Below are 20,665 nucleotides of genomic sequence, written 5' to 3'. Positions count from 1 at the left end.
CTTTCCAACTTGAATTAGATCAGAAAAGTCATGTAACCGCGCACATAACAACTTTTCATAATATAAGCCCTTTTGCATTTGGATGAAAGTTGAAATCAACTCATTCTCGGGCAATGGAGGGCGTATTTTTGAAGCTTCCAATCTCCATCGGATGGCATATTCCTGAAAAGACTCATGTGGCATTCTTTCTATCCCAAGCATGTCATAAAGATTTGGACTAACCCCGATGTTAAATTTGAAATGTTCTACAAAGTCGCGGGCCATGTCCTCCCATGTGTACCATTTGCGAAAATCTTGTTCTGTGTACCAATCTAATGCTAACCCTGATAGGCTCTGAATTCATTCGTATGGCTTCATCTTGTCCAATTCCCATTAATCTGCTACAATAGTCCTTCAAGTGCGTAACAGGATTTTTTCTGCCATTGAAGGTGCTGAATTTTGGCACTTTGAATCTTGGCGGCAACTCAACATTTGGAAACATGCACAAGCTTTCATATCTTAAACTTTGGACATTTCTTGCCCGCATCTCTTCTTTGACAATTCTCCTTAAATTGTGAAGCTCTCTATCCGAGTCATCCCAATTGATTGCATTCGTTTAATTTCTCAATCTCTTGTATGGGCATACCGATAGCTGGTTTTGCTGGTTTTCTGTGAAGGGTGCTGCAAGTGCAGGCTTTTGAACATTAGGCATCAACGTGACTTGCAAAGCTTCTGGTTTAATAGAGAATCTTGGTGGTATATATGTAGGAGTTGGGTGAGGAGAAATAACGAAGGAAATGTTTTGGGTTGAGCTGGAAGCTGAACTTGTGTTAGGAAGAAGGCTGAAGGTATTTCCCAAATTGACCAACACGCTTCTTTGTACTACATTCTTCTCGCTATCCTCATTCTGCGCTTGCACCAATCCCACACCGATGTTGAATGATTCATATCTTTTTGCCATTGTATCTCGTCCTTAATGCAGATTCGCAGCCAATGCAGTGTTCAATGCTAGGCAACCTCTAAAGAATTAAAACTAAACAAGTAAAAATAAATTCAAATAATTCTCTTAGCATCAAGTAATCGCAAATAAATTCAAGAGCGAGCATATCACAAATAAATTCAAATAAATCACTTAGCAAGTAAGCGAGCAAACAACTTACAAAATTTATAACACAGACATTAATAACACGTCCTAAGATGCAGGGACCTCTTTATGCTAGAGGTAGGCCTAACGCCACATATTCGAAATTATGACAGAGGGATCCAAGCCATTTAATTGGGACACTTGAGTTTGGGAATAAAAAAGGCCAAGTTTCATAAAAATAACAAAAGCGAGTGCATTGATGAGACGGTAAAACTAAAATACAAAAAAGATGCTATAGTGTAAAACAATACTAGAACTTGGCCTAAATCTTTGCGCTTAGATAACGTTGACGGCGGAACTAAAGATGATGCTTCGTCATTGCTAGGCCCTGCTCCCGTACTTCCCAAATATTGCATTATGTTCGCCATTTGATCTCACATCTCGGGAGTGACAACCATGGTCCCAAAGCGAGAATGTCTTATCCGAATTGTCTTTCCATAACGACGTCCAAACGCAATAAACACTCTCAACCCAGGCGAAACTTAATTAAATTAGAATCCTAATAGAAAAATTCCACCCGTAAACCAAAAGAAGAAAAGATCGTGAGATCAACTCTTATATAAATTTGCCCCTCCTGCTACTACATATACCAATATCAAAGAAAACTAGATGGTTCAAGGTATCATTTGATCCCCAGGTTAACACCAACACGACTTTAGCCTTAAGGAAACTAGTTGGTATCCTTTTCCTCCTTAGTTTTACAAAATACAGCCTTTAGCAATTGCAACTTAAATTAAACAAGTCTTTAGCCTTTAGCAATTAGCTTTAATTAAATTTAACAACTTAAATTATTGGTAGAAAGCAGGCCTAAACTCTGCTATTGAAGACTTTGTCAAGTCTTTAGCTGTGATAAAGTACCAAAAATTGAAGTACAGCCTCTCCCGCAATATATAAAATAATGTTAATCTTCTTTGTAAAACAATACAAAGTGACAAAGTGGTAAATGCTGCAATGGGTTACACTTTAAATATCCCTTTAGCTAGTACTACTACTAGACAAGTTGAGTCATCTATTGTACCTTTACTTGTAATTGCTGTATATATGACTTCAGTTTTCCATTATTTTAACTCAAATAACGATTTTTTTTTTATTTTTTATTTTTTGCGGCTGATAAGCAAGTTGGAGTTGAAAGCAACTCTACTTGAATTTAAGAAAGAAAAGGGATACTGATGGTTTCATTTGGACAATTTCGCATGGGAAAAGTATCTGAAAACGTTGCAGCAATATGAACAACTCTTAAAATACAAATTAATGTACTTGGATTTTCATAGATGAAAGAAAATTTGTTCAACATTTGCTTCTGCGGGATCTATACCAGATAATCAGAAAACACAAAAACCTATAACCAATGATGAAACTTAGCGTGATAGCTATGTTAAACCACTTCTGTGACCCCTCCAAACCGTATCGCGCTGGCAACTGTTCACCATACCTTAAGCATATTCCATCAACTTTTGTATGCACTTCGTTTTCCCAGTGTCTCCTCCATACTCATTAATCAAGAACATTCAAATGGATACTTAAACACACTCAGATAGTGCGCGAATAACCAGAACAAAGGGGGGATCGACTCCTTTGATATAAAGTACCCTGAACCTCAACAAAGCAGTAAAATGTAGTGACACTAGCAAACCAAAAACATGCGGTAGTTGCTGCATCTTAAACTGCAGCATTGGCAGCAACTTTTAGAACTCAAAAGCAATAACAGCTTCCTCTTGAAAGCAGCAACCATTCAGCCAAACAAGAAGCAAACAACCAGAGTTTGAGAGCAGCGGTAGTGTGCCTTTGAAGGCAGGAATAAGTAACCACAACAAGCCAGAAACATAGCAGCAAAGCAGTGCAATAAATGGCAGCAGTTTGTCCTTCTAAAAGGCATCGAGAGGTTTCGAAGACAGTACAGCATTGTTCAAATAAAACAACCCAGATGGCAAATAGGCAGTAATGAGAATATTTCTATGTCAAAGGTGCCCTAGAATACAAATTTACACAATAGACCAAACCCTCAAAGGCATTAGCTATTCACAGCAATGTCTTGCTTCAAAAGGGTAATAATTTGTAACAAAGTGCAGCCCAATTTATTTTCGTATTAAAGTAACCAGCAGCCCCCACAAACAGCCTCCAAAAACAAACTTAATAATAGCCTTGAAAAGACAGATATCAGCTGCCCCAAAGGATAAGCATAACAGCATCACAATGCAGTGAGCAGGATAGCACATCAAGGTGTAAGTTGTGACAATGCTAAGCCAGATATAGCATCAGCTTTCAAAGTGTGGTCAACTATGTCCGCCAAGGAATAAGGAAACTTAGGGGGTTACTACCTTCATCTTTTCGATGCCGCGCAAGATCAAAAGGTTTCTAGAACCCCAAGCATGGCAGGCTATCGAAAAAGGCTTAACCAATCCCTAAGTTTGCCTTAGATTTCAACCACCGGGATAGTAGAAAAAATGCAATCAAGGGAATTACTAACCAGCAACCAAGATTTAGAAATACTTTCTTGGGTGAACACACAAGAGATAATTTTTAGGAAAAGTAAAATAAAATTCCCAAACAGGATGCCCACTATTCCACTCTATTCTTAAAACAGAAGCTTAGTGCTAGATTTTGAACAGTTTCGGTCAACATTCTTAATAAGGAAAGATCATCTATCACATATTGAACACAACTCGTGGTTTGTGAGTAAGAAAGGGTCTGCCTCATTTTCCTTTATCAACATGCCGACAGCTATCTAAAAGATGATAACAAACAGGACACCAAGCAGAATTTGTATGCATTTTAAAAGCTGAAATATACAGTCACACAAAGTTTAATATCCAAATCATTTTTTAGCTTTCTTTAACAGGGATGAACATGATATTCATTTCCTTTATTTTTAACAAAACAATTTATGTATTAAAGGATAAGAAGAACTTCATTCATTTGGTCAATATTCAATGGAAACTAGAGATTTTGAAGCACAGGATGACACACACATACATAAGCTAAGGAATTCAGAAATCAAATGTAGCACCAACAAACAGAGTGAAGGCTACACCAAATACCAAATGGAACAGTGTCCCAGATCCTGACAGCAAATGGCCCCAAAGCTCAGTAGCATTTAAGCCTCAAATCTGCCTCGAATATGGCTGATTATTTCTCGAAACACCATAACAAATTAGCTCTAAACTACAGCCACATATCTGCAGTAAATGCAGTACTTCTTGCTCCAAATATTTCCAGGATACAACTCAATTCACCCCCCAACAAATGCAGCAAAGTAACACATCAAATAGCAACAGGGAAGCAACATTTTTATCCTCAAGTGCAGCATTTAGAGTCTCCAAAGTGCAGAGCAACAACAATAAGCTCGAAAATGGCATTTTCAGCCCAAAACACAACAGGCATTCAACCCGAGAATGCAGCAACAGTTTGCCCCACAAAAGGGCATTTCAAGGTAGCAACAGCCATATGAAAAGTAACAGTGGTTCAACCAAGAAGTATAGCAGCAATCAGAGGAAACAGCCCATGGCAGGAGCTTTTCTAGGATTCCAATATCCCAAATTGAACAGATCAACGGCAACATAGTAGCTCACAAATATAGCAGATTTTTCCAAGGTTCAGCAGCAAATCAGGAAGCATTTGGGATTGGGAGATTTCATCAAGTCACGCAAAGAAAAGGAAGGATGAAGAATAAGTATTCAAATACCAAAGAGGGTCTTAACAAGATAACATCAGATGGAAACAAGGCATTTTATATTGCATAAGTCATATTAAAACCTACTTTTGAGAATCTGGTTTTTCTTATTATGCAAACCAAAAAATTTGTCAATCCTTATATTAGTTCACAGGCATAAGTCAGTCTCATGTTAAAGCCAAGAAATACCTATGGGCAAGCATTTTACTCAATTCTTTGCAAGCAAGGTAAGCAGGATAGATCCTATACCACTGAACCAGGAAACCATCAGCCAAACATTTTCAACAACTAGCAGCTCATAAATAAACCAAAACTCCAACTTAAAGAAAATTTAGACAAACAAAGGGGGTAACTACCATCCTTATTCCAATGTCGCACAAGTTCAAAAGGTTTCTAGAACCTTAGGCATGGTTGGCTATTCGAAGGAGGCTAAACCAATCCATCTATTTGCCTTGTCTTTCAACCATCAACAATATAAGAGAACATTCAGGCAGTAAACTTATTAAAACAGTTCTTGATCAATGGTTGAAGTTAATAGAATTCAGAGTCCATATAGCATACAATCTTTAGTAGCAAGTTGAATCAAATATATATCCAGTGCTATGAATCCCGAAAGACTCAAGGGTGTAACAACAGATTCCCCTCGCCCTAGAAAAAAACTTAATTTTTCAAAAGCAAACTCAATTGACACCAAAGGTAGCATCTATTTCTCTTTTCAAACAACAACTTAATCTCAAACGTGGCAGCAACCCATGTAGATGTTAATCTATTCCTTAGTTTCAATCAACAGAGCTTCAAACAACAGGCTCAATTACTTTGAAGGAGGACTAGGGACAGAAACAGGAACCACTTAATGATAGACCAGTAGTAACATCATCCAATATAACAGAAAGGGAAATCACAACACCATATTCATGAAACTTTTCGACCACATATTAAAGATGTATACATAAGATTCAATTCTCGCTGCTTATCCTATGTATTTTAATAAAAGAGAGGTAGTTAAGAATACTTAGACATTTTGAATAAAAATGATCCTTCAGCCAAATTTCTACAAATTATTATATCAAACTATCATGCTAACACAAATCATTCTCCAGCATATGAGTACAAACAGATAAGTTTAGACCAAGTTCTCATAAGTATGCAGATCCACATTTACAAGTTCAACATTATTTGAAGTCAACATACAAAACACCTATGTCATTTTGACTCATTTTCTTATAAAGTAGATATCTAGAAGGGCAGACCTAGTTCTCATCAAGATATGGCATCTGAACCATGTAGGGGCACATATTAGCACCTTTAGACAGAATAGAGAGATACATGCATGTTTTCTTCTTGAGATAAGTCACATTTTATCCTTGTCAAGCACCCTTGGCAAACACTTAAAACTAAATAAAATCACATGAGTTTATGTTAGTGTTAACAACTGTATGACATTCACACAAACCAAATGGAGTCAACATACTAAGCTAAGAAGGGACAAATTGAATGATGCATGTGTGGATAATTGGTTTGATGCAAATATAATGAGAAAATAATCATAGTTATTTTTAAACCCTCAGTTTTAACTTCCCAATCAGCATATAAGTAATATTAGAAATAAAGGCCAGGTGCACATTAACAACCAAAGCAGGCTCATTCATGGTTAGGTGATCATCTCATAAACTAAAAAAGTGAACATTTTCCAGGTTTAAAATAAATGTGTAATCACTCCCTAATGTAACAGACAGTAGCAACAGTCCAACAAATAGAGGGTTCAATTTATTTATGAACTTCCTGGTTAGTCAAAGCATATTTGATATTTGAGACATATTCTCAGCAGTTTTTTTTTTTTTTTTAAAATGATTAATGTAGTCTGAGAGTTACTTAACTATTGACTAGGCATTTAGGAATTCTTCTTAGTATTCAAGACAACTAGTTAAAACAGAAGGAAGCATAGATTTGAAAGATGCGATCATACAAAGTCAAAATTAAAGCGGTTTTTCTTACTTTTCTTTTTTGGCAGAATTCATGCTTTATAGCTTATAGTTAAAATCTCAGAATTGGCATGTACGTATTACAAAGGCTAACAGTTGTAAAGGGATAGGGGAAAGGATTTCTGTTGATATTAACAGCAATTAGAACTAAACTAATCCACACACACTCGCAAACAAACTGAACTAAGAAAAAAGAGCTGAACTAAGGCAAAGAAGCAAATAACCTTTTTGTCGAGCAACGACGGGGCGATGAACTGCCTTTCACGAATGACGACAACTAACTCGAACTCAAAAATACTTGCTGGTTCCGATAATTCAAGGACTCGATTTACAAGTTTTTTTTAAGCGACGTAATTGAAAAGTTCAGAACTTGGGGATGTTAAAACTTCCTACAAAAAAGAAATGACTCCCAAACTCGATATGTCATGGATCGGCTTGGATCTTTCTATCATTATCACGTTACACACAATATGCTTACGGTCGTTGGGTTATGAAACCCGTCGACAATTTGGTAGGTTTCCTAATTGTGGAGTCGATACCAAGGACCGACCCACCTAAGGCTTATGCATGAATGACTTAAATAGAGTTGGTGGCATAGCTCTATCTTACGTTTTTCTAGGATTTGGCTTGCTAGACGCAAGGTTCCCGAGCGGACTACTCGAGTGAGAAGGCTACGCGGTCCCCGTTACTCGAGCACCCCGCGCATATGCCAACTCTCCTAAAATTTGGATTCTACGAAGAAAATTTGCGGGTGCGCAAAACACACCTCGCGTGTACGTGTGATAGTGTGAATTTTCCAGGAGTGGAGGAAATATGACCGGAATGCCAGTTTAAGGAAAGCAGTAACATATTATTACATAGAAAATTTCACATAATAAAGCAATCATTTAAAAGAACATAAAAGAAACAAACAAGGCAACAATAAAAGTAAACATAAAGAAAACAACCAAACATCGAACAAATTAATTATTAACCTAAGTTTGTTATGGTTAGAACCTTTATTATCCCCAGCAGAGTCGCCAAGTTGTTGCACCCTATTTTTACCAAAGGCTGAAGCGGAGTACAACATATTGGTGATTCCTGAGTTGTTTTGTTTTAAGGAGTCGCCACCTAATTAATTTAACGATGAATTAGGACACCTAGAGGTTAACTAAGGCAAAGTTAAAAACTAAACCTCCGTCAATAGCCTGCTTAACCAATGTGATTCTAGGTAAGGGTTCTATATTATCCTAAAGGGAAGGGGTTAGGCATCCTTTAGAATCCGTTAACTACGATTATCCGGCCAAACTTAGGTTAATTAATTAATGCTAAATAAGGTGCTTTGAATTTTAAGAAAAAGGGCTAGAAAAGGTTGTTAAGGTTTTAAAGAAAATATAAGAATGTTGCTTAAAATGAGATTTAGAGGAAAACATAATAATTTGCATAAAAGAGGACTTTAAATGATTTTAACATAAGAAACTGAATCCTATGGAATTAACTATTGGTTTCTCCTTTAATTTAACTACCCGTTACTACTAACATCATCCCCACTAATCCGCTAGGATTCATCTAATATTAAGAAGACGAAACAAGGCAAAGCGTTAGTCATTCAATACCAAAGCAAAATGCTCAACAAAGCATAAAAATAGAGGAGGAGAGGAGTTAAATGGATCGGCCCATTTCAGGCCAATTGCTGTGCACTGTTGCTGCGGTTATGGGTCTCGGCCCGGAATCATTTTACACAGCTGATGGGGCTGACTCGATAGAATGTTTCGTTGGGCTTTGGCCCAACATCGAATGCGGAAGAAGATGAGTTCCTCGGACCCGCACGCGGTGGTCATACATAAAACGAAAGGAAAAGATTAGTATGTAATCGATAAATATGGCTAACGATAGACACAGAACATGCTACAGAGATCTACTTCCTGACAGATTAATACTTCAAACAAATAACAGATTAAATAGTTCAAGCTGCCCTGAACTATACTACGATACTTGAATCATATACATAATGGGATAGGGGGACAAGATGAGGACAACCTAGTATTCTATGTCAATGAATGCTCCAAGCAAAAACATAGTCTCCCAGAACCTCTCTAAGAACAAGAGTCTTCCCAGAGGGTATGCATGCACAAGATTTAGGCAAAACACCACAAATTAAAGGTTGTGCAAGGTCTTAGATCAATGTTACAGATATAGGCAGGATCACATTAGGGAGCACATCAACACCAGTAGTATATTGAAGAGTGATTCAAGCAAGCAAAGTGGGACATGAGGCTAAAAGTAGTTTTGCATATCCAAAGAAATTCCAAGATTATCACATGATGGTCATGGAGGGTAATAAGTGGCACTACAGGGAGCAGGGTAGGATAGATTGACTTAGGATACATGGAAGTTCACAGAATACATGAAGTAGGCATAGCATCTCAGACACCATGATGGCTCAGTAGGCTAATGAAGTCAAGGCATTGCATGGAGGGTACAAAACAGATGGGAAGGCATCTAATACATATATGCAGTGAAGCAACAAGAAAGACATATATGTTAACCAATTACACTCCGATCATGATGCAAGTGAGGTTATACCATATGCAGATGAGTAGATGCTCATTGAGAGTAAGTTCAGATGAAGCAAGGTGCAGACAAAGATACAAACATGAAACATTTAAAGCTCAGATCCTTTAAACCAGAGACACTATATGTTTATAAACTAATTAAAGTTGAATTCAGATCCCAATTGATCCTATTTAGACTTGTTAACATCGTTTAAATCCTATTTTTTAACATGCTAAAGAAATATGAACCAAAATAAACTCAGGCCAACACCAAAACCTATCAGAATCAGCTTATAGCCTAGCATAGAGACATTAATGATATCTTATTAGTATAGTTCATACTGACACATAACCAAACTACTAAACTGGAAAATGGTAAAATAAAACAGGATCAAGCAAAAGCCTAAGTAAACTAAAGATTTAGCCCACTTATATTCCGAAACTAGCATAAACTCATACTAGGCAGCAATAAGATTAGGAGAAGCTAAATGCTGAAATAACGAGAGAAACTACTGATACCGTATTCTTTGCATAGTAGGGGTTGATTCATCAAGCAAAACAAGAGAGGAATGCAATTAACCAAGACTTTTAAACTAATCAACATATGGAAACATGAGCTAAAACAGGCATAACGCTGATTAAACTAATTATTCGACATGCTTAAATCAAAGACCTAAACTGATATTTAAATTGCTCTTTAAACATGACTAAAATTAACAATTGGGACGACACAACCAAACGAGGCTAGCACTTAACACATATCTGCCTAACTTATACTAACGATTGTCATAGCTAATCAACTTAACACATATAAACAAAATACAAATAAAAGGCTAAAATATGCTAAAAGAGGGAAGCTTACTGACCTTCTTCGGGTGCAGCGAAGTGAGGCTTCGAGTCTCCGATCTACCTCGAAACACCACGAAATCCGAACTTGTGCGCGGTCGGATTCAAACAAATAACAAGGGCAAAACAGAAAAGAATTTAGTGCTTGAATCGATATTTAGAAAATTAAAACTAATATTTAAAGAGGGAAATTCGTGCGATTGGGGACTGATATTTTTCAGGAGTGTTCAAAGCTGAGGAACTTCTTTTCAGGGAGGTTTTTTCGCGATTCCAAAGCCCCTCCTCTTTTCAGATTAGGAAGCCAATATTTATAGGGGATTAACTCGGGTTTTGCTTGTATTGTGGTGAAATGAAAGAGATACGCGTGGGGAACAGAGGGAATGGGGATGGCAGTGAGCGTGGGGGGACAAGGTGAAGTGGGTGCGAGGAGGAGCGGGAGAGAGAGGGTAGAGAGAGAAGAAGGAGGAGCATATGAGAGAGAAAGGGGAGGAGGAAGCGAGAGAACAGGGATGGGGGCAGGCTGATGAAGGAAAAGATGAAGGAAACCCTAAAAGGGTTTCCCTTGGTTAAATTAAAAATGGGTCGGGTCGGGTAGGTTAGTGGATATGGGTTGGGTATAGTTTAAATAATGGACTGGGCGGATGAAAATGGGTGTGGGCTATGAAAATTGTTTTGGGTTAATCCGAAAATATTGGGGGTGAATTGGGCTCGTATTTGGACTAATAATTTGGCTGATGAAAGAACCAATTTGGGTTTCTAATTTCAAATAAAAGATTCATTTTAATTAAATATATACTAAGTGTGCTAAAATATAAAATATGTAATTATTAGTGCTCAGGTAATAAAATTATACGACGTTGTAATAGCTGTGCAATAATGTTTTGAAAACAAATAAACGCTATCATTTAATTGTGCGAAGATAAATGCGATGCATGTGCGTAAGACAGTAAAAAATGCTGAAATGATAATTATGATAATACTAGTGATAATAAAAAATAGTAATAAAATAATAATAATAATGGTAGTAAGGACGGTAGTAAAAGATAATGACAGGATAATGAAATGCCGGTATTAATAAAAGCTAATTATAGTAAAAATGCAAATAATTATTTTTTTAAAGTTGCCAAAATATTAGAAGTGAAAAATAGATATTTTGGAGGAAAGGTGGGACAAAATTGGGTGTCAACAAGGCCAAGACCCCAGGAGAACATAATTAGCAGACTAGAGAAGAAGAGCATGCTAGTGCGAAACCATGGGTTGAGAAGTCTTTTGGAAGAGTCCTTAACCAGCATATAGAGGATAATTTTCAGAAACATGAACATGCCAAAGAAATAACAATGGAGACAGTTAAGTGGGGTGATAGAGTAGAGGAAAATGAGGGTTCAGAAACAACATTTAATTCAGAAGTAGACCCAACTGGAGAAGGCAACTCAACTGCACAGTCACCAGAAGAAATAGAGCAAGGAGAAATAAACAACACAAGAAAGGAAAGGGAGTACCAAAATATGCAGCTGAACATCGAGAAACAGGGGCTTTCACCTTGTTCATCTCAAGTTGGAGAGAGCCATCAACCTGAAGAAAATGAGAAATCACATGAGGTTAGTTGTATAGAGAAACACCAAAAGAGGGGTTATCCACCAGAAGAAGTGAAAAATAAACCACCAGATTACAAAAAAGGGGCAGAAAAAGGGGAAGAAGTGGTTTTGACATCTACAAATGCAAAGGGTGCTGAAGAGGAAAGACAAGAACAAACAGATACAGTTGCTCAAGATGATAGAAAAATATAGAGCATAAAGGAGATCACAAACATAGTAGAAGTGACTCAGAAAGCTACACAAGAAATTAGAGAAGCAGAGAGGAAGAAAGTGGCAGAATACATACCTCAAACTGATCCAAATGCAACTTTGCAGGAGGTAGTTGCACATCAGGTGACAAAATCAGAGGTACAGATGGCTATGAAGGATTTAAAGCAAATAGAGGAGGATCAGGAAACTGGAATTGATCTAAATAACAAGCAGATAGTAAAAGATGCAGATATATCTCCAAAAGCTTTGACCAAGAGTATGAAAAAAAACAAAGAATCTACAAAATGTGCAAGCCAGGAGGGTTGGAACAAAGAGAACTGCAACTACCAAGTCCAAATGATGCTGAAAACATTAATTTGGAATATTAGATCTGTTAACACACAACTGGCTTTCCAAAGACTTATCATGTTACAAAGGCAATACAAGTGTTATGTTATAGCCCTTATGGAACCATTTCAGAATTGCAGACATCTACAGAAGTACACAAATAGATTGGGAATGGGTTCAGCTATTGCAAATCAAAATGGTAAGATCTGGATATTTGTGGATGAGGCAGTACAATGGAATCTGGTGCTGGACACAGAACAACAAATCACTTTGAAGCTGAATCATCAAGACTTAGGCAAAGACATTATCCATACTTTTGTCTATGCTAAAGTAATGATGGAGAGAGGCAGGAGCTATGGAATAATTTGTATCAGTTAGCAGGATCCATGGACCTACCATGGATCGTTGGTGGAGACTTCAATGTGATATTATCAGAAGAGGAAAAACTGGGAGGGCTTCCTGTCACATTGAATGAATGTGAGGATTTTGCTTTTTGTATAAATTCATGTGAATTATTTGATTTGGGTTATAAAGGAAGTCCATTTACTTGGTGGAATGGAAGAGCTGTTGAAGATTACATATTCAAGAGATTGGATAGGATTATAGCTAACAGTCTTTTCCAAGAATTATTCCCTCAGATTGAAGTTGAACATCTTATTAAATCAGGCTCAGCTCATGCTCCAATGATCTTGTCTTGTGGAGAAGAAAAAGTAGACTTTTCAAAACCTTTCAGATTCTTGAATTTCTGGATACAACATGCTTTTTTTAAGGAAGTAGTGCAACAGAATTGGAGGACATATTTTGTAGGGTCTCCTTATCTGGCTTTCAAATAGAAATTAAAGAATCTTAAAAGTGTTTTGATTAAATGGAGCAGGGATACTTATGGGGATATCTTCCAACAACTAACTATAATGGAGGAAGTAGTGAAAGTGAAAGAGAAACTGTTCGAGGAGGAACCTAGCATCATTAACAGAATTGTTCTTCAAAAGGCACAAGCAGAATTGAAGAAGTACCTTAACCTAGAAGAGCAGCACTGGAAGCAGAAGGCAGGCTTTTCCTGGTACACGGAAGGGGATAGAAACACCAGTTTCTTTCATAACCATGTGAATGGAAAGAGGAGAAAACTTGAAGTGAACAGAATTCAGAATAACAATGAAGTGTGGCTAGAAACTATGGAGAAGATCATAGAGGAAGCAATAAGTTTCTTTAAGAAGCAATTTACTCAAAAAGGGGATCTAGATGTATCTATGTTACTAAACCATGTCCCTACAATGGTTTCCCATGAACAGAACATGGCACTTTGCAACTATCCTTCAAAGGAGGACGTCAGAAAGGCAGTTTTTGAACTAAATGGAGATAGTGAAAGTGGACCAGATGGATTTACTGGGAGTTTTTATTAACAATGCTGGGATATAGTGGGTGACGATGTACATGACATTGTACTCACTTTCTTTGATGGAATTGAACTCCCTAAATCTATCACTCATACTAATCTAGTCCTAATCCCAAAGAAGCAACCTGTACAAACTTTTTCAGACTTCAGACCTATAAGTTTGTCAAATTTTGTCAACAAAGTGATCTCTAGGGTTGTTCATGACCGAATGGAAAAACTGTTACCATATTTGATTTCTAAAAATCAGTCTGGGTTTGTAAAAGGGAGAAACATATTTGAGAACATACTCCTCACACAGGAGATAGTCTCAGACATCAGATTAAGAGGGAAACCTGCTAATGTAGTTCTGAAGCTGGACATGACCAAGGCATATGATAGGGTATCCTGGAAGTACCTTATGCATGTGCTAAGAAAAATGGGTTTTGCTGAACACTTTATTAATCTTATATGGAGATTGATTGCTAACAATTGGTATTCTATCCTTATCAATGGACAGGCAACTGGTTTTTTCCAATCTACTAGAGGAGTGAAGCAGGGGGATCCACTTTCCCTAACTCTGTTCCTATTATCTGCTGAAGTACTTGTTGACACCCAATTTTGTCTCTCCTTTATTCCAATTTATTTCCTTGGGCTTCTAAATTCATTAACGAGCTAAATACTTTATTTTCACTACTATTTTTTTTTTATTTCTACTACTATTAATATCTTTACTTTCATTTTCACTATTTTACTATCAACATTACTAGCATTACTTTATCACAAATGTTTATGGTTCGTCATCATTTCATTTTCGGATTTGGACTCGTTAAATTAATTATAAGTCAACACTTTATTAAATCCTTATTTTTACATATTAATCACTAATTGTCATCATAATATATATAAGTTAATCACTTAGGAGTTGTAGAAGTTAATTACTAAGAAGCCCAAAAAGAATTAAGTTGAAGGAAGAAAGGCCATAAAAATTCAGCCAAATTGAGCGCAAATCAGCCCACAACAACTAGCCTACACCCGCCTAAACTACCCGGACAACGACCAGCCCATATTTCCTCAACTCACCAGCCCATTATCGTTTCAATGACCCGGCCCATACCTTTATTTCATCAAACCTAAAACCTAAACAAAGCTTCAGCCGCGCCTGATCCCTCTCTCTCTCCCTCTCCATTTCCAGCAAAAAACCTGATCCTCTTTAGCCATGAACAACCTTGTCTACCCATTTTCATACACAAAAACCTTGTCCCTACGTCTGCTTACCTGTGCGTTCTGTCATTGACAGGGAAAATCTCCATTTCTTGTTTCAAGGCACGGATTGATCTTCAAAGACCAGGGGTGGTCGAACCATTTTTGGTAATACCCAAGCCAAATCACGTGAAGATCTGTTTGGATTTCAACGGATCCATTTTTGATTCGTTTTTTGAAAAACCCTAGACCAGAAATCCTGCCCAATTTCGGACCCCAGCAAACCCTAAAATTCTCCTATAAATACTCGTTTCTTGACCCATTTAAGGGGGTTCTTTTTTTGCCACCTCAATCCCCTGAAAATATCAATCAGTCTCATTGTTTCTTGGTATTGATTTGAAATACAAAACATTTTCTCCTCTGTTGTTGTTTCGAATCCGAGTGCATGCAAACTCGGAGCTATTAATATTCGAGTGTGGATCCAAGACCTCGCACCCTGTTCACTGCACCACGAACAGGTAAAATCTGATGCTATTTTGACTTTTTTGTTTTGTTAGAATTCTGTTACTATAGAAAGTCATGTTTTAATGTTTTGTTGTTACCATTTGTGATTAAAAAAAAATGTTTGCGTTTCTTATTTCGTGTAGCTGCTATAGCTGATGAATGGCCTAATTTAATCTTGAGTATGGTTTATGTGTAAAGGTGAAAGGCGATGCAAATATATTTCATGAACTCGTGTTGTAGCATTGTCCATTTTAAAAAAAATGTGCACAAGCAGTTTGGTAATGAATTAAAACTGGTATTATATGTCTCTGAATAAAGATAAAACATTGCAAGTTCTCCTTACATGGCCTAACAGTTTAAAATTTTGTGATAAATTGTCTGTTCCGATGAAAAGAGTTTAGGATATGATGTGTTGGCCTCAGGCAATGCTTATAGTGAAGAAATTTCACCCCTTTCAAACAAAAGAGCTAATTTGGTTCTGTCTCTAAACAACTAAGTTGTAAGTGAATTTTAAACCTGTTTAAACTGTTCGGTTGTGTATGACTAGGTCCTGAACAGTTTTTGTAAAACTAAAGAGAGGAATATACAGACAGTCTTGTTGTTGTTGTGAATCGGCTTTGAAGTCTGTAGTTAATTTGGTTCTGTCCATATATGTGACTTTGTTTCTTTGTTGAATGTATCCCATGCTCAGTCTTGTGTAGATGTTCTAAGAATGCTTTCACCCTGTGTGTAATCTTGTGTATGGAGTCTGACCTTGAGAGTAAATGTTGAGATGCTTCGCTGTTAAGATGTTCTATATGGATAGTTAATGGTGTTTTCGATTATACAGTTCAGCGTCTTGACTCTTGAGCATGAGTCCTAGAGGAAAACCTAAATATGTCATTGGTCTTCTCCTGGTGGATTTCCTCTTCATCAGTCAAGCCAACATTATCCTCTTCCCTTTCTATTCCCGGAATAAAATTGCAATGTCACTGCTACAACATGTGGCGTTCTCATGCTTCTGTTCATTTTCTTTAATAGCACCTCGAATTAAATTTGCATCTTTAAAATCATTTGGACAAAGTAAGAGGATATTCAAACTTGAAAGAAGAAATCAAATGTTACTGTGCAAATTTGCCACTATTAGTTCAGGGATTAGTTATTTTGAGACTGGACATAGTTTATGAGGAAAATAAACTAAGGAATTTTACCAATCACATCATGTATATCTTGCATATACTTGAACAAAAGTTGATGGCCATATGTGTCTGCTTTGAACAGTTTTTGAGTGCACTATGGTCTTCTTTTGCTAACATAGTTGATGGCATACTATGTCAAAAAAGATACTGTTGGATTTTATTCCCTTTTTTAATTTCTGTCGTATGTTTCACTTCTAAATTCTTTCTACCTAACTGGTTAAACACAATCATGTAAATTTTGGGGCATTCATATCCCTTGGATTCCATAGATAGAATGAGCTAAAAAAGGTTCAGAAATTTAATTAGCATGCTGTGTTAGAAGAAGTTATTAGAAGTTATTGGTGTATTCACTCAGTTAACTGCTATAAATTGTGCATTGAGCAATGACTGAAAGAAAGTGATCATTTAGGCTTTGTAGTCTTCCACTTTCACTTTGCTTCAAGAGTAGCTTCTCCCAAAGTCAGTGTTGAATTTTATAGAAACAATTTAATGCTGAATAAAAGGTTTTTCTTTTTCCATCTTTTTTCTATTTTGACAAGTCCACAATAAAATAGCATCTAATGAACCAATTGCAAATACTTTTTTCTGATGAAACAGTTGCAAATATCTTTTTTTGCTAGTATGGAAAATGGCCTTAGTTGATGGTGATATCATATGTTTACAGTTAGTTTGGTAAAGGTAGAGTAGTTGTTAGCTTGATTTGATCCTATTTGATGAATTCTCCTCTACCAACACATGCCATCTTGACCACATAACTGCTAAGGTCTTTATATATATATATATATATATATATATATTCTTATATGAAAATCATGGTATGGTTTACTGCTTGGTTCTTTAATACCTTTTGACAGCAAGATTTCTCTCTAACTCCGTCATTTTTTTCTTTTTTTCACATGTATACCGGTGCCGAAGAGTTTCACTTTGAGACTCAACAACACCGCTTATGGAGTCCGCACATCATTCACTATCTTCTCTCTTACTCTCTTGAGCGAAAAATTGCAGAGCATTGTCATCTTGCGAAAGCCAAAATGGCGTTTATCATTTACATCACTTGGCCTACTCATTACAGTGTTTAAAATTTTCTCTGTGACTAATCCGTTATTCTGTTTTGTGATTGATTGTTAAGATCTACGCTAATTTATAATTTATAATTAAGTTTCCTTTAAGGTTTCACTTTAGCTAATAATAGACTAATTAGTTCCTACATGTGATATGTCATTAGATGTAAGGAACTTGAAACCAGTAATCAGTTTATGTCTATCTAGCAATATTTGGACCATAGGCAAATCATATTTTTCAAGATCTGGACATAAAACAGAAGTCTAAAACTTTTCCTAGTTCTTTTCTATTTAGGTCCGCTTCAAATTGTTCTAGTTATGAATTTGGTCTTTGGAATTTGAAGCAGTTGCATCGTCTTGTCATATACTCTTTAAAAAATAAACAAATCATTTTCCTTCAGGTTTGGTCGTTTAGTTACAATTGACTACAAATCAACTTTTGCAAACTCAAAGGATTTGACTTTTTACAATTTGAAATCAATTCTCTAAAGTTTCTTTTAGTAATGTCTTAGCTGCTTTACACTTTAAATTTATTTTTTAAAAGTCTAATTAATTAACATAAGTCCGGTCGGTTAACCATTGTTAATGGATCTTAAAGGATGCCTAATACCTTCCTTTTAGATTAGTTGAACCCTTACCTAGATCTTCGGTTTCGTAGACTTTAAAATAAAGTTAACTTTAGAAAATAACTTTAATTAACCTTAGGTGCCCTAATTCACCATAAATAATTAGGTGGCGACTCCTAACTTTAATTAACCCCGGAATTACCAGAATGTTGTAAACCATTTTGACTCTAGTTAAAATGGGGTATAACAGCTTGGCGACTCCGCTGGGGACTACTTAGGTTCTAACCATAACCGACTTAGTTTTTTAATTAGGCTTTATGTGATAACTTAGTTACTTTATTTGCTTGTACTGTTTCACATGCTATAAATTGCTTGCGTAATATATTGTTTTGTTTGATATAAATTTTTTGTGTGTTACTTTCCTCCACTCCTGGAAAATTCTCACAAATTCACACACTTAAAGCGGTTTCACGGTTCGCGGCCGTGCACTATTAAATCACCCTCTAGTTGGATCGATCTTGTGGATTTAGTTGATCAGTGGTGCAATCGACAGCCACGGACTTTCCACTCCCAAGTTGTCCACTTGGGAGAGCCTGTGTCGTAGGAAACCAACTCTTAGTCAACCTAGAATAGAGCTAAACCAACACCCATTATTAGGAACATACATTTCATGACCTAGGAGGTTTAATACCCTTGGTGTATTAAGCCCATTGGATGACTTTACCCAAACGTCTAAGTGGGTTCACGACCCCAAGTGACACTAATCATACTTTATGTGCATGTTTGAAGGATAATTGTGCCTAAATATTGACTATTTTCTCTAATTAATTAAACTTTAGGAGGGGGGAATGACTAACGTTTCTATGGCAGGTATGGATTCTACATTGGAGTATGTCCGTGATCAACAATTGACGAGAACCAAGGACATCGCAAAATGGAGCCAGAAATTTAGACATAAGAAATTGTATTTACTTTACTTAGATTAGGAAACGTTTTATGTTGTATTTATTTGATATGTAATAAATATTGCATTACTTTTGTACTTTATTTTGGGAAATAGAATTTGTTTAATTAGCCAAAGCAATGGGATGACGTATTATGGCACATTTCACCCTTCAAACAAACGTTAGGCCTACCTCTGGCACAAAGAGGTCACATGCATATTAGGACGCGTTACTGTTTACATTTGCTTGACAACTTGTTTGCCTTTATTTGATGAATTACTTGCTACATGACTTATTTGACTCTGCATGATCATGACTTTACTTAGACATTTTAATATGAGACTAATGTCATTTGCATTTTATGTTTCTTGTTTTTATTTTTTCCCATAAGAGGGTTGATTCATGTTGACATTCGAGCTGGCCGACCATCCTTACTTCACAAGGTCAAAAACGTCATCATTACCTCGATGTAGTTGGGTTGTTCAAGGAAGGAAAACTACTATGTCTGATCTAGCCGCATCTATTTCAACTGGTTTGGAAAACATCGTGATCTCTAATGATCCTCCCGAGACTTCCGAACATAGAACTACTATTCAACATGATGAACATATCGCTCGCTTGACTCAAGAGATTGAGGACCTACGTGGAGAACTGAATCGGGTTAGGGACTTGACCAATTTGTCCATCACACTCCAAAGTCCACCTCCTGAACCTAGAAATATCGCACCAAATCCACTAAATCTATCATCTGTCTATACTTCTCCACAAAGTCAACCACCCACCTACACCACCTACGCTACTCCTAATCTGCCACCCGTCAACCCACCAAGTCAATCGCTAGTTCACACTCCTTATGTTCCTTTATCCACCAACACTAATCCACCACCTAAAACTACTCCTCTAAACCCACCAAACCAACTACCTATAAACACCATTTATAACACACCACCTCTAGTCCAAAACACTCCAACCCAGCATATACAAGGGGCACATTTTGTCACTCCTAATGCGCAATATGTTCCTCTGGTATATGCAGCGGAAACACAAGCCTTTACTAACCCAGTAACGGTCAGGTTCCAACCCGAGATGGATCAATACGAGGAAATGGAAAAGGATGCAAAAGCAAAGGCAGATGATCTATTGTTAAAAGAGATCCACAGTCTCAAAAAGGCAATGAGAAACCTTCAAGTTGCTAGAGGAAGCAAGAGTATAGAATATGAAGATCTGTGCGTTCAGCCTGACGTTGATTTACCCGTAGGCTACAAGCCACTGAAATTTGATACATTTAATGGAACAGGCGACCCTCATATGCATTTAAGGGCCTATTGTGACAAACTGGTTGGAGTAGGTAGAGATCAGAATATAAGGATGAAGCTATTTATAAGAAGCTTATCTGGTGAGGCTCTTACTTGGTATACGTAACAAGATGTCCGTAAATGGTGTGGTTGGAGTGATATGGCACAAGACTTCATGGACCGATTCAGTTTCAACACCGACATCACACCAGATAGAGTCTACATGACTAAGGTAACTAAGAAGTCAACTGAGTCGTT

The 20,665-nt window shown here is 36.8% G+C and overlaps 1 protein-coding gene across 1 annotated transcript; it reads left to right on the top strand.

Annotated features, from left to right (window-relative positions):
• Window positions 1-13,888: 13,888 nt before the first annotated feature.
• LOC132628450 (secreted RxLR effector protein 78-like) lies at window positions 13,889-15,031 on the top strand. Its single transcript, XM_060344231.1, has 2 exons — window positions 13,889-14,257; window positions 14,957-15,031. Exons 1-2 carry the CDS (start codon window positions 13,889-13,891, stop codon window positions 15,029-15,031), a joined length of 444 nt encoding a protein of 147 aa, XP_060200214.1.
• Window positions 15,032-20,665: the final 5,634 nt, after the last annotated feature.

This window comes from Lycium barbarum, chromosome 2 (genome assembly GCF_019175385.1).
Source record: "Lycium barbarum isolate Lr01 chromosome 2, ASM1917538v2, whole genome shotgun sequence".
In the NCBI taxonomy this organism is placed as follows: Eukaryota; Viridiplantae; Streptophyta; class Magnoliopsida; order Solanales; family Solanaceae; genus Lycium; species Lycium barbarum.
Note: the sequence above shows the minus strand (reverse complement) of the source record. Positions and strands in the feature narration are given on the sequence as shown.

Bases quoted from the DNA above. Each gene is read 5' to 3' on its own strand.
- LOC132628450 (XM_060344231.1), top strand. From the start codon at position 13,889: ATGGAAAAACTGTTACCATATTTGATTTCTAAAAATCAGTCTGGGTTT. The intron at 14,258-14,956 runs GTACTTGTTGAC...TGTCATTGACAG, and splicing joins TGTTCCTATTATCTGCTGAA to GGAAAATCTCCATTTCTTGT.